This window comes from Lithobates pipiens, unplaced genomic scaffold, assembly GCF_037356315.1.
Source record: "Lithobates pipiens isolate NorthernLeopardFrog02 unplaced genomic scaffold, aLitPip1_a1.2 Scaffold_19, whole genome shotgun sequence".
In the NCBI taxonomy this organism is placed as follows: domain Eukaryota; kingdom Metazoa; phylum Chordata; class Amphibia; order Anura; family Ranidae; genus Lithobates; species Lithobates pipiens.
The window spans coordinates 433,163,700-433,182,835 of record NW_027507764.1 but is presented as its reverse complement, the minus strand read 5'-3'; the positions used below and the strand labels follow the sequence as shown (position 1 = coordinate 433,182,835).

General features: G+C 44.8%; 1 protein-coding gene across 1 annotated transcript in view; it reads right to left on the bottom strand.

Moving 5' to 3' along the window:
* Positions 1–15,047: 15,047 nt before the first annotated feature.
* The window catches only part of LOC143997159 (meprin A subunit beta-like), a 128,090-nt gene continuing 124,001 nt past the window's right edge, over positions 15,048–19,136 (bottom strand). The window contains exon 14 of the mRNA XM_077492618.1: positions 15,048–17,505. Within this exon, the coding sequence (XP_077348744.1) occupies positions 17,361–17,505 (145 nt within the window). The 3' untranslated portion in view covers positions 15,048–17,360. The remainder of the gene's footprint in view (positions 17,506–19,136) is intronic.

The following is a 19,136-nucleotide window of genomic DNA, read 5'->3' as shown; positions in this document are numbered from 1 at the left end:
CTGCTACTAGTGTTAGTGCAGACAAATTTATTTTTAGACTCATGTTTAGCTTGTGAGTCTTTAATTGGGTCAGGGTTTACTGGAGGTCAGGCTGGATGACTCAGAAAGGCAGGTCTCTGGTACCTCCCCCTGTGTCTGGAGTTTTGGAAAAACTTCTACAAGTTAGCAGGCGGAGGCCAAGAGGACTGATCTGCATACTTGAGGGAACTTGGCCAATTCCCAGGCAGAATGCTCTGGCAGGGTCTCTGTGTCAGCCCTTAAATATGGTGGAGTCACATCAGCAGGTGGGCCGAGTGGAATATAGAGTGCTGAGGAGGCTGTCTGTGGCATAGGAGGGGTTCCCTAGGTCTAAGGGGGCCTTTGTCTTCAAGCTGGGCTTAGGAAGATCAGTTCAGCATCACAGTTAGAACGGGATTCTTACCTGAGAGCAGTGGGAGCAAGGAGGACAGACTAAGTACTTCACCACACCCAGTGATTCACAAGGGGAGAGACTGCTACATGTAAGAAGCTTTCAAAGGACAGTGCTGTGTTTAACCATTTATCCCCTGTCCTGGAATATCTTTGGAGAAGCCGGTGGGCTGGTAGTCATGCAGCAGGAGGGGGGTGGGGGGGGGTAGGCTGGTAGTTTCTTCAAATGGTGGAGCTGGAAGTGGCTCATCAAAAAAAGAGGAGATACTCCTGCATTCAGATTTTCAACATGTTGTGCTACTTTTTAAAGGGGCTGAGAGCACCTGTCCGTAAGGGACTTTGCCACTGGAGAGCGATCTTTTCTCTGTTTATAGGAAAGATGTTGTCCTCAGCTGTTGTTTTTTAAGTCAAGTTGGGCATCCCATAATCCCTATACCCTATCCAAAATGTTTTCCCCAATAAAAACAACAAAAACAAGCCTATGAACTGATTTTTTGTGTCTGGATGCAAGTTGGAAGTGTGTGTCCTGGCACTTACAGGTATATTGTTCAAACATGGCATGGTTATATGTCGAATTGCACCCCAAAATACATTCTGCTGGTTCTCCTGAGTATGGGGATACCACATGTGTGGGACTTTATGGCACTATACCCATGTACAGGACCCCAAAACCAACCACTGCCTTCAGGCTTTCTAAGGCCTACATTTTTTATCACAGTTTCGGAGGCCATGAAATGCCCAGATAGCACAAACCCCCCTAAAGGACCCCATTTTGGAAAGTAGACACCCCCAAACTATTTGCTGAGGGGCATGTTGAGTATTTTGCAGATCTCGCTTTTTGTCACAAAGTTTTGAAAATTGAAAAAAGAAAAAAAAAATAAGCAGCAAAATTTATTTTGGGATGTAATTCCATATATAACCATGCATGTTTAAAAAAATATATATCATTTAGTGACAACTTTATGTAAAAACAAAAAAAAAAATTGTAATATTCCCAAAACTTGTGGCAAAATATAAAATATTCCATGGACATAACATGCCTCTGAGCAAAAAGCTTGAAGTGTCTTCTTTCCAAAATGGGGTCATTTGTGAGGGTTTGGGCTATCTTGACATTTCAGGGCCTCCGAAACTGTGATAGGTACTGTGAGGAAGTGAAATCACCATTTTACGCCCTTAGAAAGCCTGAAGGCGGTGATTGGTTTTCAGGGTCCTATACAGGGACAGGCTGCCAAAAAATCTCACACGTGTCATGTCCCCATACTTTGGGTGTCTACTTTCCAAAATGGGGTAATTTGGGGTTGTTCTGTACTATCTTGGCATTTTATGGCCTTCAAAACTGTGATAGGTAGTGAGGAGTGAAATGAAACATTTACACCCTTAGAAATCCTGAAGGCAGTGATTGGTTTTTGGGGTTCTGTACGCGGCTAGTCTCCCAAAAAGTCTCACACATGCAGGGGCGGATTCGGGGGGGGGGCAACAGGGCAATTGCTCCCACCAAGAAAATATTGCTAACTCTGAGGCTGAGCACGCCCGAGAATTCAGACCGGTCGGGACAACTCACAGCCTCTCAGCATTAGGAATTACTGCCCACACACTCGGGACTGCGCTCTCTGCCCCCTTTACCTCCTCCAGCAGTTTTGCAGCCTCTCTCCTGCAGGCTTCTGCTTGAGTGGGAGGGAAGGGGATGTGCCTGACCCCTGAGACCACGCCCGCCTGGAAGAGGGAGGTGTGAGCAGCTGAGCAGAGGGACTGTGAACTTCCTGGGAGGTGAGCTCAGCTAGCTGTTAGTGGATTCGTTTACAGGCACCTCTATGCTGAGTCTGCCGAGTTACTACTGCAGCTTAGCATAGAGGAGCTGTTAGCTGACAAATGGGATTGCATCTTTTCATGTGGCACAGTGAGAAATTGGGCTCATTAAAGCATTGTGATTGCCCCCTGCTGTGTGCCCTCATGATACCCCCAGTGTATGCCCTCCTGACCTCCCTGGTGTGTGCCCTCCTGACCCCGTACTTTGCTCTCCTGACCTCCCCATTGTGTGCCCTCCTGACCCCGTACTGTGCTCTCCTGACCTCCCCATTGTGTGTCCTCCTGACCCGCACTGTGCTCTCCTGACTTCCCGGTTTGTGTCTTCCTGACCTCCCTTGTGTGTGTCCTCCTGACCTACCCAGTGTGTGTCTTCTGGACCTCCCCGGTATGTGTCTTCCTGACCTCCCTGGTGTGTGTCCTCCTGACCTTCTCGTTGTGTGCCCTCCAGACCCCGTACTGTGCTCTCTTGACCTCCCCGGTGTGTGTCCTCCTGACCCTGTACTGTGCTCTCCTGACTTCCCTGGTGTGTGGCCTTCTGACCCCGTACTGTGCTCTCCTGACCTCTGTGGTGTGTGCCCTCCTGACCCCGTACTGTGCTCTCCTGACCTCCCCGATGTGTGCCCTCCTGACCCCATACTGTGCCCTCCTGACCCCCCTGGTGTGCTCTCCTGACCTCCCTGGTGTGTGCCCTCCAGACCCCGTACTGTGCTCTTGACTTCCTCGGGGTGTGCCCTCCTAACCCCGTTCTGTGTTCTCCTGACCTCCCTGGTGTGTGCCCTCCTGACCCCATACTGTGCTCTCCTGACCTCCCCAGTGTGTGCCCTTCCAGACCTCCCTGTTGTGCTCTCCTGACCTCCCTGGTGTGCTCTCCTGGTCTCCCTGGTGTGTGGCCTCCTGATCCCATACTGTGCTGTCCTGACCTCCCACCGGTGTGTGCCCTCCTGACCCCATACTGTGCCCTCCTGACCTCCCTGTTGTGTGCTCTCCTAACCTCCCTGGTGTGTGCTGTACTGACCCCCCCCCCCCAGTTCTGTAAGCAACACCTTATTTTCTGGCAGTGCCCCTCCCGAGAATAGACTCTGGATCTGCCCCTGAACACGTGAGGTATCCCTGTACTCAGGAGAAGCAGCAGAATGTATTTAGGGGTGTAATTCCACATATAACCATGCTATTTTTGAATAATATATAATTTAGTAACAACTTTATTTAAAAAGCTTAATTTTCCCAAAACTTGTGGCAAAATATAAAATATTCCATGGAATGCAAATAGCTTGGGGTGTCTACGTTCCAAAAAGGGGTCATGGGGGGGGGGGGTTAACTGTCCTGGCATTTTATGCACAACATTTAGAAGCTTATGACACACATCACTCACTCTTCTAACCACTTGAAGACAAAGCCCTTTCTGACACTTTGTTTACATGAAAAATTATTATTTTTGTAAGAAAATTACTTTGAACTCCCAACCATTATAGATTTTTTTAAAGCAAAGGCCCTACAGATCAAAATGGTGGGTGTTGCAATTTTTTTTTTCACACAGTATTTGCGCAGCAATTTTTCAAACGCAATTTTTGGGGGGAAAAAAAACACTTTTTTTATTTTAATGCACTAAAACACACTATATATATATATATATATATATATATATATATATATATATATATATATATATATATATATATATATTAAATGTTTGATGACATAAAAAAAGATGATCTTATGCCGAGTACATGTATACCAAACACGACATGCTTTAAAATTGCGCACAAACTTCCTACATTTTTAAAAGCCTTTAAAAGTCTTTACAGGTTACCGTTTTAGATTTACAGAGGAGGTATACTGGTAAAATTACTGCCCTCTATCTGACTTTCATGGTTATACCTCACATACATGGTGCAATTGCTGTTTACATATGACACCAGACCGATGCTTGAGACAGCCGGTCACATGTAAACAAGGAAGTGCCGGTAATCAGAGGCTCCTCGCCTCACACTGACAGAGTGTGTGGCGAGGAGAGCCGATCAGCAGCATCTCCGTGCAGGGGGACATCTAGGAATGTAATCAGGGCACTGCTCATCAGTGCCCTGATTACAGTATTGCAAAATAGTGTCAAAAATCAGTACCCACCAGTGGCAGCAATCAGTGCCCACCACTGCCCACAAGTGCCATCAATCAGTGCCCATTAGCGATGCCAGTGGTGGCAATCAGTGCCACCTACCAGTGCTTTCCCTCAAAGCATAGCACTGCTGTCAATCAATGCCCATCAGTGTCGCCCATCAGTGCCACCCATCAATGCCCATGAGTACCACCTATCCGTGCCACCTATCAGTGCCCATCGGTGCCGCCTATCAGTGCTCACCAGTGTCGCCTATCAGTGCCCATAAGTGCAGCATATTAGTGCCACCTCATCAGTGCCCATCAGTGCCACCTCATCAGCACACATCAGTGAAGGCGAAAAATTACTTAGTTACAAAATTTACTGACAGAAAAAAAGTAAAAAACATTTTCCTGGTGCCTATCCATGGCAGCATACCTGTGACAAGCTCCGCCTTGGCTCCTCCCTCAGGACTAGTGAATATTATAAAAGAAATGGTTAGCGCAGCCCCAGCATTCTCCTTTTTTTCCTCATACCTCATGGCAGTGAATTATGGTCAGCGTCCTTACCTTCTGCATTCGGCAGCCTCAGTCCAGGTTCAAGCCTCTCCCAGACGCAGTTCCTTCTCTTGGGCAGCTAAACGCGCTTATAAGGTTGGAAGTCCCTTCTGTAGGATCTTTTGGGACAAGCAGTTTGTCTCTTAAGTAAGAGCTTTTATCTGCAAATTGGTCATTTAGGCATTAGCTCACTTACTTGGTTACAGAGGCAGCAGCTATTTCTGCATTCCTTTTTTTTTCCCCTTCTCTCTCTCTCTCTCTCCTTTCTCTTCTCTCTCTCTTTTCCTTCCCTCCTCTCCCCAACTTTCCATTTTTTTCTCTTGGTCTCTCTTTTTCTTTCCTCTTCGTTCCTTGTCAAAGAAAACCCCCCTCCTAGCCCCTGCCGCCCTCCAGGGTCCCTAGGAGCCGCGCGCGCTCAGCGCCGGCTTTTTGTACACTTTCGGCGTTCCCCGCCGTGTTCTGCGCATGCGCCAGCGGGGCAGGTCCTACGGGTGCTCGTTCCACCGGTCGACGCATGCGCGGTAAATCCGGAGGCCATGGAGGCCATTTTGGTTGAGGGCAGAGCCGGGGGCGCGCATCTCGGAAGTTTTGTATTCGCCGTGTCTCCCGGAGACAGGCAAATACAGATCGCCGTGAACGGCCAATCAAATCGGCCTTTCACAGCGCGATCGCAGCTGCCAATGGGAGATGGTCTCAAATGTAAACATATGAGATCATCTCCCATTGCCGTGTCTCTCCCTCCTCACACAGAGACAGCGTGTGAGGAGAGAGAGGATCTGTAAGTCAGCCCCAGTGCCAACTGTCAGCCCAGTGCCATCTGTCAGCCCCAGTGCTAGTGCCATCTGTCAGCCCAGTGCCATCTGTCAGCCCAGTGCCATCTGCCAGTAGTGCCAGTGCCACCTGCCAGTAGTGCCAGTGCCACCTGCCAGCGCCAGTGCCACCTGCCAGCGCCAGTGCCTGCCGTCAGCCCCAGTGCCGTCAGCCCAGTGCCGCCAGTTCCAGTGCCGCCAGTGCCAGTGCCGTCAGTGCCAGTGTGACCTGCAGGCACCAGTGCCACCTGCCAGTGCCAGTGCCACCTGCCAGCACCAGTGCCACCTGCCAGCACCAGTGCCATCCGTCAGCCCCAGTGCCGTCAGCCCCAGTGCCGCCAGTGCCGTCAGCCCCAGTGCCGCCAGTGCCAGTGCCGCCAGTGCCACCTGCCAGTGCCAGTGCCACCTGCCAGCACCAATGCCACCTGCCAGCGCCAGTGCCATCCATCAGCCCCAGTGCCGTCAGCCCCAGTGCCGTCAGTGCCGCCAGTGCCGCCAGTGCCAGTGCCACCTGCCAGCACCAGTGCCACCTGCCAGCACCAGTGCCATCCGTCAGCCCCAGTGCCGTCAGCCCCAGTGCCGCCAGTGCCGTCAGCCCCAGTGCCGCCAGTGCCAGTGCCGCCAGTACCACCTGCCAGCGCCAGTGCCATCCATCAGCCCCAGTGCCGTCAGCCCCAGTGCCGCCAGCTCCACGTGCCAGTGCCACCTGCCAGTGCCAGTGCCACCTGCCAGCGCCAGTGCCACCTGCCAGCGCCAATGCCGTCAGCACCAGTGCTGTCAGCGCCAGTGCCACCAGTGCCAGTGCAACCTGCCAGTGCCACCTGCCAGCGCCAGTGCCACCTGCCAGCGCCAGTGCCATCTGCCAGCCGCAGTGCCATCTGCCAGCCCCATTTGCCAGAGCAATTAGCCAGAGCAAATAGCCAGCACCATCTGCCAGTGCCATCTGCCAGTGCCAGCCCCAGTGCCATCTGTCAGCGACATCTGCCAGCAACATCTGTCAGCCCCATCTGTCAGCCCCATCTGTCAGCCCCATCTGTCAGCCCCATCTGTCAGCCCCATCTGTCAGCCCCATCTGTCAGCCCCATCTGTCAGCCCCATCTGTCATTTTTGCTATGTACATGCTATGTGTTGGAAATATCTTATAAATGGACAACTTTGCGTAAAAAAAATGCGTTTTCATTTTTTTCCCACATTTTCCCAAAACTTCTGGAAAAAAAATGAACCATTCAAACGACTCATTATGCCTCATAGATTATACGTTGTGGTGTTAGCTTTCCAAAATGGGGTCACTTTGTGGGCATTTCCATTGTCCTGGTGCTCCAGGGCCTTCAAAAATGTAATAGGTGGTTGAGAAATGAAATGTGTAATTTATGCTCCTAGAACGCCTGATGGTGCTATTTCAATATTGGGCCTCTGTATGTGGCCAGGCTGTGTAAAATCTCACACATTTGGTATCGTAATACTCAGAAGGAGTAGCAGAACGTATTTTGGGGTGTCATTTGTGGTATACACATGCCATGTGAGAGAAATAACCTATTACATTGAAAATTTTGTGAGAAAAAAAAAAAGCTTCATTTTGCAAAGAATTGTGAGAAAAAGATGACAACATCAAAAACCTCACCATGCATCTAAGTAAATACCTTGGAATGTCTACTTTCAAAAAAGGGGTCATTTGGGGGGTATTTGTACTTTCCTGACTTGTTCGGGTCGCAAGAAATGAGATAGGCCACCAGTACATCAGGTGTGATCAATTTTGTGCGATTCGCAACAACAGCTTGTAGACTCTCTAACTTTCACAAAGACCAAATAATATCCACTAATTTGGGTTATTTTTACCAAAGACATGTAGCCGTATAAATTGTGGCCAAAATTTATGAAAAAAAAATGATAATTTGCAAAATTTTATCACAGAAACAAAGAAATATGCGTTTTAAAAAAAAAAAATCAGTCTTTTTTCATTTATAGCGCAAAAAATAAAAACCCCAGAGGTGATCAAATACCACCAAAAGAAAGCTCTATTTGTGGGGAAAAAAAAGGATACAAAATTCATTTGGGTACAGTGTTGCATGACTAAGTAATTGTCATTCAAATTGTGAGAGCACCAAAAGCTGAAAATTGGTCTGGTCAGGAAGGGTGTTTAAGGGCCCAGTAAGCAAGTGGTTAAATTATTAATATAAATAAAAATAGTTAAATTAAATAAATGTTTATTTGGGGTCCTAAAAAAAAAAAAAGAAAGACAACCCTTTGTTTTTAGAGGTAATCCCTTTTTCTCAAGTTGGGACATGGCCAGCTGATGCTTCTCCTCTGACTCTTTTCTTAGCTGCTGCCTCTGCCTAGCATGAGCCATTCGCCGCCCGCACAAGATCCTACTCTACTCCCAAGGTAAGGACCTACGTCCAGGTAAGTTTATATTAAAAAAAAAAAAAAAAAAAAGAGTGCACTGGGGCTGGTACTTTTATGTATTTCAGTCCTGTACGCCAGAAGATGTCTAAGAGGACCTCAAGGCGTCATGAAGATGACGATGACTCTAGTCACAGCAGAGACAGGTCGTCCAGGCGTGGGGATTATAGGAGTGACATGAAAGCATCGGCCAAAAAGCGCCGTCATTCGCACTCCCCGAGACCTAGATCTCCAAGATGTCAGGCCTGTGGAGCTACCCCATTTCCAGACAAGCTGATCTGTTGAAACTGCCTCAAGGACTATGCAGCGGACAGAGAATCTGAAGGTCTGCAAGTGGCGGACCTACTCAAAAAGCAGTAAAAGATTCCTTTACGGAATTGGTAGCCACAATGCTGACGCAACAACCAGCATCCCCTCCTCAGGAGCAAACAGCTGAGGCTTCCACTCCCGGGCTGTCCACAAGTGGAATTTTTCATCTGACACCTGCACCTTCCTCTAAACATCAAGAAGAGAATGCTATCTCAGAGGAATCATCTGATGACCTAGATGTCTCTGGTTTTGCTTTTGCCATGGCCCAGCCTTATGTACAGGCAGTTAAACAAGCGATCGGCTGGGAAGAGACCAACACAGAGGTTAAGAAGTCTAAATCATACTTCCCCTTTCTCAAATGCCAGATCTCCTTTTTCCCTCTCAGGGACAAGATCAGGGATGTGTTTGGGGAAGAGTGGAAAAAGACAGAGAAAAGATTCTCCATTAATCGCTTGGGAAAGTTATACTCTCTCTCAGAAGCTGATTTCGCAATGCTGGAGGGTTCTCCAGTGGTCAATCCAGCAGTGGTAAGGTTGCCAAAGAATGTCACGTTGCCCCTAGAAGATTCAACTTCTTTTAAGGATCCACTGGACAGAAGGATGGATCTCGATCTCAAGAAGGCTTACCAGATGGCAGGCAACGCCTGTAAGCCTGTGATAGCCCTGACATCAGTGTCCAATGCACTACGCGTCTGGACGGATAATATAGAGTCGGCAATCCAACAGGACATCCCAAAGGAGGATATAATCAAGGCCTTGGATGAGCTGAAGCTCTCAGCAGACTTTATTGGTGAAGTCGCCATTGATTCAATTCGTTGATCTGCAAGGGCAATGTTCCACACAGTGATGGCCAAACGGGCCCTGTGGCTGAAACCGCGGGCAGCGGATATTGCCTCAAACAAAACTGGTGCAAGATTCTTTTTGACGGCAAAGCCTTGTTTTGGGAAAAACTGGACAAGGCCATCTCTCAAGTCACTGGCGGAAAATCAGTCCTACTACCCCAAGACAGGCGATTCGGACGCTCCAGGACATTCGCACCCAGATTCCAATACTCCAAGAATAAGGATTACCGACAGTCCAGGCAAGGGAAAGGTTTCAGGCACAATTGGAAAGGCACACAGTCCACGTTCCTCAAGACCCGAAGACAGAGACCAGTGCCTACCCCACAGGATTCTACTAAATTCTTTTGACGCCAGGCCAGCCCAAGCAATGCCTGTAGGGGCCAGGTTAAAACACTTCTCAAAGATCTGGGGACAAAGTGCAGGGATCCTTGGGTAGTCTCCACAGTCAAATATGGCTATTTCTGGTCGTTCCTAGACAAACCTCCCAAGGACTTCTTCTCCCCGACAAGGGTGTTAAGGTCCCCCTAAAAAGCGGAAGCGCTACAGCGATTTCTTCTCTCCTTGCAGGAACAGCAAGCAGTAGGCCCAGTGCCTCCATCAGAAAGATTTTCGGGTTTTTACTCCACCCGGTTTCTAGTCCCCAAGAGAAACGGAGGGTGGAGACCCGTGATAGACCTAAAAAGACTAAATCGCTATATCTTCCTAGAAAAATTCAACGTGGAGTCACTACAGATGATTATTCGTGTAGACCAACCAGGGGACTGGATGTTGTCAATAAACTTGCAGGACGCTTACCTGCATATACCCATACTCCCTCCATTCTAGAAGTATCTGAGATTTGCGGTGGGGCAGGTACATCTCCAATCCAGAACCTTCCATTTGGCCTCTGCACGTCGCCAAGAGTCTTCACAAAGACCCTGATTGCCATCATAGCCCCTCTGAGAGAATTGGGGCTTCGGGTATACCACTGCTTGGACGACCACCTACTCCTGGCGGAGGATCCAGCCCAGTTTGTGGAAAACACAACACAAGGAACGGAACAGTGTCTCTCCTACCTCAGAAGGCGACATCCATTATTCAACAAATGAAGAAAGTAAGTACGAGATCCTACCTGGCAGCCTCAAACAGTTTGGGCCTGATAGGCCGGATGTCGTCATGTATCCCTATGGTCCCCTGGGCCCATAGGCATTTGAGACATTTCCAGCTGGAGTTCCTGAGACTGTGGAACAGACGGTATCTATCACAACCCATACACTTGACGACCTTGATGCTCAGGAGTCTACATTTGTGGATGAAGAAACAGACACTTTGGAAATCACGCCCGCTAGGGCATGTCGACTGGATCACAATTACTGCTGATGCCAGTGCAGCAGGTTGGGGAGCACACTGCAACCAGATCTCAGTGCAGGGAAGATGGTTCTTCCATACAGCAGGCGTGGTGTCAAATGTCCTGGAGGTCAGAGTGGCCTACCTTGCATTACTAGCCCTAGAGTTCGAGATTATGGGGAAACCAGTTCTCCTCGGAACGGACAACAGGGCTGTGGTATCTTATGTACACCGACAAGGGGGGGCATGCAGCAGGTCCCTCCTGAAGGAGATGGAACCCATAATCCTCTGGGCAGAAAGGAATCTAAGAGACCAGAGGGCAGTCTATCTGCCTGGTCATCTCAACTCGAGGGCCGACAGCCTTTCCCGCAAGTTCGTGGATACCAACGGATGGTCTCTACACCTGGAAATTTTCAACTGGATAGTGAACCAGTGGGGTCCCCTTGAGCTAGACATATTTGCAACAACATTCAATACCAAACTCCCAAGGTTCATCTCAAGGCTTCCTCATCCCCAAGCGGAGGCAATAGATGCCCTCTCAGCCCCCTGGGCATGCAATCGGGCCTATGCTTTCCCTCCATGGCCTCTCATTCCAAGATTCTTGTCAAGACTTATGAGGGAAACCACGAAGGTGATAGCGGTCCTACCGTACTGGCCAAGACGTCCTTGGTTCCCCACAGCAATGTATCTGAGTACCCGGCCTCCAGTCAAGGTTCCAATAATACCTCTTCTTCTGTCGCAAGGATGTCACACCCATCCAGATCCCCGCAGGGTAGATCTCCACATCTGGCAGCTGAAAGGGAAAGGTTCCAATCCCTAGGGTGTTCCAACAAAGTGATCGCAACCCTGCTCAAAGCAAGAAAACCATCCACAAACGGTATACACATTGTGGAACAAAGTTCAGGGCCTTCATGATTGGTAGAAGCTGTGATCCAGATTCCCCATCATCCTCTCAAATTCTTGAGTTTTTGCAGGCAGGCCTAGACCTAGGTCTTGCACTAGGTACACCTAAAGGTACAGGTATCAGCAATTTCAGTGGCAACCAGTGGAAGATGGGCCGAGGATCCATTGATAATCCAGTTCTTCAAAGCTGTCAGGTCTGTCCGCCAACTAAACTTTTCCCACTTGGGACCTTGCTATCATCCTAGAGTCATTAGCCAATCCACCTTTTGCCCCTTCGGAGTTGGCATCGCTCTGGAATCTAACCTTGAAGCTAGCCCTCCTGATAGCTATAACCTCTGGTAGACTGGTTTGAGCTCCAAGCTTTAGGAGCAGATCATAATTGTATCATATTCTATCCGGACAGAGAACTCAGAACAGTCTGAGGATTTATTCCCAAGGTCGCATCATCCTTGAACATGTCGGAACCTTGGGCACTCCCAACATTTTCAGAACAGGACTCTGGTTCTCTTCATGAGCTAGACATCGCCTCCACTTTGAGATGCTATCTGCAGGCCACAGCATCATTCAGGGGTTCCATCAGGGTGTTTATAATTCCCTGGGGTAAAAACAAAGGCAAGGAGGCATCAGCAAGAACGATTGCCTCATGGATCGTTAAACTCATCCACAAGGTGTACAGGTCGAAGGGACTGGAACCCCCTTCGGCGGCCAGGGCGCACTCCACCAGAGCGGTTTCTGCCTCTTGGGTGGCAAGAGCGAATGTGTCAATTGAAACTATTTGTCGGGCAGCGACTTGGTCGTCCCAACATACGTTTCTGAAACATTATAGGGTGGACCCAGGAGCTCTCTCTTCGGTGGAGTTTGGCAGACAGGCAGTCACCTCAGCCTTCGCTTCTTCTAAATAATAATTTCTTTAAAACAAACTTCTAAGCATCATCCCACCCGTCTTAGCTAGTTATTTGTCACAGGTATGCTGCCATGGAGGCACCAGGAAAACAGAAAATTGTACCATACTTACCGTAATTTTCTTTTCCTGGTGCCTATCCATGGCAGCATACAATCCCACCCTCGGTATTCTATATTACGGAGAATGCTGGGGCTAACCATTTCTTTTATAATATTCACTAGTCCTGAGGGAGGAGCCAAGACGGAGCTTGTCACAGGTATGCTGCCATGGATAGGCACCAGGAAAAGAAAATTACGGTAAGTATGGTACAATTTTCTGTTTTTTTTTTCAAAATTTTTGGTCTTTTTTTTGTAAGAAATAAAAAACCCAGCAGTGATTAAATACCACCAAAATAAAGCTCTATTTGTGTCAAGGAAATTACATTTGTGGTCTCACATTTGGTTTATGTTTTTTTTCTTTTTTTTTATAAATTCTTGAGCTTGTTATTCTTGCTGATAAATGGTGGTGTTGAGTTGTTTAGAACTTGATTTAAAGTGATATGCTTTATTTTGTTGCACATGTTGTTTCATGTCTTTGTCTTCTATAACCTTTGGAAATTATTAATAAAATATATTGAAACTAAAAACAGCTTTGATGCACATTCAGCAGAACTCATGTTTTATAGAGTTTATTGTAACACAATGGTAACAATGGTAACATGCCTAAAATGCATGTGAAACCAACCCTCATTGTTCTTTTGGGCCAAGTACATTTTTCTCCAAATAGAGAAACATATGTCTCTTTATCTAGTCTTAATTTGCATCCTTGTAACTTTCTGTGCACTAAATTGATACTATTTACCTGATTTACTAAAGAAGAGGCATATGTTCACTGAGTAAATAGTTACTTTGGAAAGAGAATTTTTACATAGCTTAAAGACTGTGGGGAAGCTGTGCTGACTTCAATCATTCAGTCATATAGAAAGTAAAAACCTTGTTTTTTTTTATTATTATATTTATTATATAGAATATTTTTTATAATTTTTCTTGTAGGCAATTGGGTATTCTTTGCAAAGTAATGATTTTTAATTGCTTTAGTAAAGGCCAGTAGACATGTGCACTGACAAAAAAATTCAAATTTCCGAAATTTCCAAATTTACGAATTCTGAATTTTCAGAATTCCGAATTTCTGAAATTCAAAAAGTTTTGAATGTCAAAAATGCGAAAATCCAAAATTTCGAACATTTGAAAAAAAGAAAGTAAATCAGTAAAATTCAAAGTAATTAATAATAACTAACTATTAAATTATAGGTTTTGGAATTTCCTTTCAAATTTGTCTGTTTGTGAACTTAATGAATACAAATGTATCTAAAGTTTTGAATTATACTAAATAACAAATGCCTCATCTAAACAAATGGAATGGAACAAATTAATAATAAATAAGAAGAAGAAAAAAGGTTTTATTATTGTTATTATTATTATTATTATTAGATCATTACATTCCATTCTTTTAGATACAGCATTATTTCAGATAATTCGTAACTTCAGATAAATTCATACTTGTTACGTTCACTAACAGCCAAATTTGAAAGGAAATTCCAATACCTATAATTTAATAATTATTATTCGTTGGGTATTATTTCAGATTTTCGGGCTTTTGAATTTTTGGATTTTCATTCTTTTGAATTTTCAGATTTTCATTCTTATTTTCAGTTTTTCAAATTTTAGAGTTTTCAAATTTCTGAAATTCTGAATTTCCAAAATTTCGAATTTCCAAATTTGAATTTTGGAATTTTCCAATTTCCGACATTTTCCAACTTCTGAAATTTACAATTTCCAAAATTTCGAATTTCCAAAATTCCGAATATCCGGAAATTCGAAATGAACTAATTTGTCAAAATTAGTTAAAAAAATGAATTAGAAACGAAACGAATTGCAGAAGTCTAAAGGCCAGTTTATCAAACAGCTATATTTATGAACAACAAAATAGTTCCTCCCTATGTAATGGAAATAAGGGAGGGTTTGTAGTCCAAATTAAGAGAGCAACCCAGTAACAATGTTGCTCATGCACAGATACAGTTCTGTTAGTGAATGTTGTCACCCTAGGACAGGAAAGATGCGATAGCCATATCACCTGGTAAAAATAAAGGGAAAAAATGACGGGAATAAACTAATGTAGCAACCTCATCTAAGCACTGTTAAGCTGCAAAATGTAAGTTCTTTTGACTTTGGGTTTAGATACACTTTAGGTATAGAAAAATATATAGAAGACAACCCATAGTTTTGTTATCAGTGTTGTAGGAACAGATTATTGCATTATACCCAAAGAGTTTGTCTTTTTGCTTTAAAGTAGTCTTCCTTTCTTGTGAATTGTTTAAACTTATACCTGTAATTTGTATCATGGATAAACCACAAAGGTATGAATAGATTGCATGCCTGCAAGTGCAGGTAAGCATAAACAAACCTTAGATCATATTTATTATCCCAATCGAAGAACCTAGTTGATTGTACATTTCAATGCATGCAGTTTGGCCCTAGTCTTGCACTTTGACGTGCACATTTAATTTCCAAATATAGTTACTTTAATGTATCCCGTTTCCAAAAGGTATGCAATTTAAAAAAAAATAACGTGATAAAGTTAAAAGAAACATGAAAAACACCCTAGCCAATAGTTCAATGTAAGAATAATCAAACAAGTACCAAAGGCTGAAGGCTCATTTGAAAAAAATTATCTTTATTCCCTTTTGAATAACATACAAATGCATCTAATGCCCTGTACACAGTCGGACATTCCAACAACAAAATCCATCTGATTTTTTCTGACGGATTTTGACCCAAACTCTTCTTGCATACACACAGTCACACAAAGTTGTCGGAAAATCCAATCGTTCAGAACAAGGTGACATAAACCACGTACGACGAGACTATAAGGAGGCCAGTAGCCAATAGCTTTCATCTCGTAATTTATTCTGAGCATGCGTGGCACTTTGTGTGTCAGAATTGTATACACACGATCTGAATTTAAATTGGATTTTGTAGTCGGAAAATTTTAGATCCAGATCTCAAACTTTGTGTGTCGGAAATTCCGATGGAAAAAGTCAGATGGAGCCCATGCACGATCGGAATTTCAGACAATACAGTACGATCGTACATTTTCTGTCAGAAAGTCCGACCGTGTGCACAGGGCATAAATAGAGAGGTCCTAAACATACACCAAATATTAACATCCAATGTAGCTGTAATTATTGTAAGCACCATCTACCTTTAGAGTTGGTTCACATCACAATCTGATGTGCTGTAATGCATGGGTTTTCGTGCATTGAGGCACATTGTGTTAGGAAACCCATTCAAAGCAGAATGCAGCAGAACTTTTTTTTGGGATTCAGCACAACACAGCCCAAATTGTATATTGTGGTTCATTTTGGTGCATTCTGGTGGTAAATTGCAGTACAGGTGTATTTTAGTGGTAAATTCTGGGCACTTTGCCATGCACATGTGGCTTACCATGCTTTACTGTAATTCACTGGTGTGGACAAGCCCTAATGCTTGGATCTTAATGCCCATCTGTGTGTGCCAGTATTCACATTTAAAAAAGCTTTCCTATGCTTTTTGTTTTTTGTGCAACATGTTTAGGGCAGCCCTACCTACACACATAAAATGCACAAAAGAAGTACATGACCCTTTGTAATTTGTTACCTTGCATTTTGGCACAGGCAGATGAGTACGTAAGTGCATGCACTAGTAAGGTGGTTGGTGGTAACATGAATATTTGATCAAACTGCCACACAACTGCAAAAGTGCTGTGTGTTTTTGTGCATTTTAGGAACACACTTGGTTTTGCACACTTTCCTGCAATGCACAAATATGAACCTAACATAAGAGAAGGAGGAGGTCAAGGTAGTTTGAGGAGTAAAAGGGAGGTCTAAGGCTGAGTTGTCTCCCCCTCCTTGTACTCACAGATCACAGTCTTAAAACAATGCCTGTACAATAGAGGCAGCTTCTCCTTGCCCTCCCTGGTAATGAGACAAGTCACTAGACAAGAAGAAAGAGGAAGAAGGGAAGCCCGCCCTCACTCCTCTGCACCGCCACACTGAAACTAAGATGGAATCAGAATCCTCCCTCTAGTGGTTATCGGGTGCTGCACCGCCTGACAGGAGTGACATTGCAGGCAAATCACCAGTGCACCACCCTCAATGCAGCTTTCCAGGGCACGTGCCCCCTTCTGCCACCCTCATCCTTGTCCCAGTCCTGCCTTCAGTTCCCAATTGCCTAGGGTAGTGATAGGAAACCTCAGCTCTCCAGCTATTGTATAAGTACAAGTGCTTTGAGGCATTGTAAACCTCTTAACAGCCACAGACATAGTTCTCAGAGACAAATGCATTATGGGACTTGTAGTTTCCACACAGCTGGATTGTCAAGGTTGCCTACTCTTGGCCTAGGAGCTCAGGAAACTGACATGGAGTAGGGAAGTAGGTATAAATCATTAGTGGGACTTTTGTAAAAAAAAAACGATTCTTGGCAGCCTCGGTCTCACTATTCTAATTTTGCTGATCGCTGTTCTGTGTCCTTAAGATCCTAATTGTCTGAAAAGCAGGATAATGACAGGGAAATATAAATTATCAGTTTTATGCTTGGGCAATCTGATGGGGACCCTGATGTTAAGTGGGACTCTGATAGGGACATCTGATATAAGGGGGCACAGGTTCTGTTTAATTATCTAATCTAATGACAGCCTAATACATACATAGTGTTACCCAGATTGTGACACTGTGTTGACATTATGCCCCCTGACTTTTTTTTTACTGCATCCCCAAATCAGATTTTTTCTTTTTAGTGACTGGCAGCAACATGATGTAAATAGCCACTGAAGTGCTCTTATACAATACTTTTGTATTGTATTGTCAATACTACTGATGATAGGCTGCTTCCATTGGATGTTACATTCCTTGCAAAAATATAAAGCCCCTGAATTTTTTTTCTACATACATTTTTTTGGTTTTCCTAAAACGTGTTTGGAAAAGGTGAATCTAAATATAAATCAGATTAGCAGTAAAGACAAGTAAAATGGTACTAATGAGTATATAAGTTGGTTTTGCCAATACATAGGCTCCGCTGAAGAGCACGTTCTCACACCTTGTACCCCCATACCACACGTCACCAGTGGTTTTGCACCTGTAGGCGAAAAACAAATGTGAAATGAATGTTGTTGACACGTAAACATAAAGATATATAAGAAAAAACATTTAAACCCACAGTTTCACAAAGCAACAACAATAGTTGCTGTATAAAGTCTTTTTTTATGTTGTCCATATTCAGGTTGAGCCAAACATTCTGCAAATATATGAGATGGCAGACACCTAATCTGGCTAGGATGAAAATCAGGCAACAATCAGACAATTCCATGTCTTTCCATATTCTGGCTGCTGTCTGGGGGAATAATGCCACTGCTGCTGGTGACAATTCACTAGCAATAAGATCTCTAGAAAAAAAAAGAGAAATGCTCACCTGTTTCCATAGCATTGGTCACTTGCTGCTGTTTCCAGCTAAAGAATAATGGTAATATCAGCATAAGTTTAACAATGGCCTTAGACATGATGACTGCGACAATCAGCCCGATGCCTAGGTCAGGAACATTAGCTAGAAAGTGTTTCTTCTGCCATAGGCAACCCCCATTCCTTTAGGGATAACAGGTCTACTTGGATGCCCCCAACACAATTCTATAGTTCCTGGACATGTGACACCAGAACTGTACAAAAAATATCTGTAGTCAGGAGGCTGGTCAGGCAGAAGGCAGTGGCTGGTGGTAAAATCAAGTTACTGTCCAAAGTTAAGACAGGCAGTGACAAGCATAACTGAATAGAGAGCTCGATAGCAGATGCCCAGAGCTTTCTCAGAGTTACTAGGAGACCCTGAGTCTATGAGATGATGGGTCACAAAGTCAAGGTGGCCAGGAACAGTTTGCTTTGGGCATGGCATAAGATTGTCAAGAAAGACAGACCCAGGCCTTTCTCACCTCTGGAATTTCTTGGCTTGTTGGAGAACTTGGTGGCAAAGTGGCCATGACCGCCATAATATGGTGCCCTAAAAAAGTATTCATACCCCCTGAAATTTTCCACATTTTGTCATGTTACAACCAAAAATGTAAATGTATTTTATTGGGACTTTATGTGATAGACCAATACAAAGTGGCGCATAATTGTGAAGTGGAAGTAAAATGATAAATGGTTTTCCAAATTTTTTACAAATAAATATGTGAAAAGTGTGGCGTGCATTTGTATTCAGCCCCCCTTAGTCAATACTTTGTAGAACCACCTTTCTCTGCAGTTACAGCTGCAAGTCTTTTTGGGGATGTCTCTACCAGCTTTGTACATCTAGAGAGTGACATTTTTGCCCATTCTTCTTTGCAAAATAGCGCAAAAACTGTCAGATTGGATGAAGAGCATCGGTGAATAGAAATTTTCAAGTCTTGTCACAGATTCTCAATTGGATTTAGGTCCAAATTTGACTTGGGCCATTCTAACACATGAATATGCTTTGGTCTAAACCAGGGGTGCCAAACTTTTTGAAGAGCGAGGGCCACTTAAGCGGCTTGGTAACCGGTCGTGGGCCACAATGAGTGGAGCGGGTGGATGGCATGTCTGTGTCTACTCTGCATTTTCAGAGTGGACATGGACGCAGCCCACAATACTTTTTTTTTGGCGGATTGTATTGGAGGTAGAACACAAGTCGATTTATGTCAGTCCAAGGCTGCTTTAACACTGATGTGCTGCGGTTTATACACACCATGTGTGCAACACAGTGTA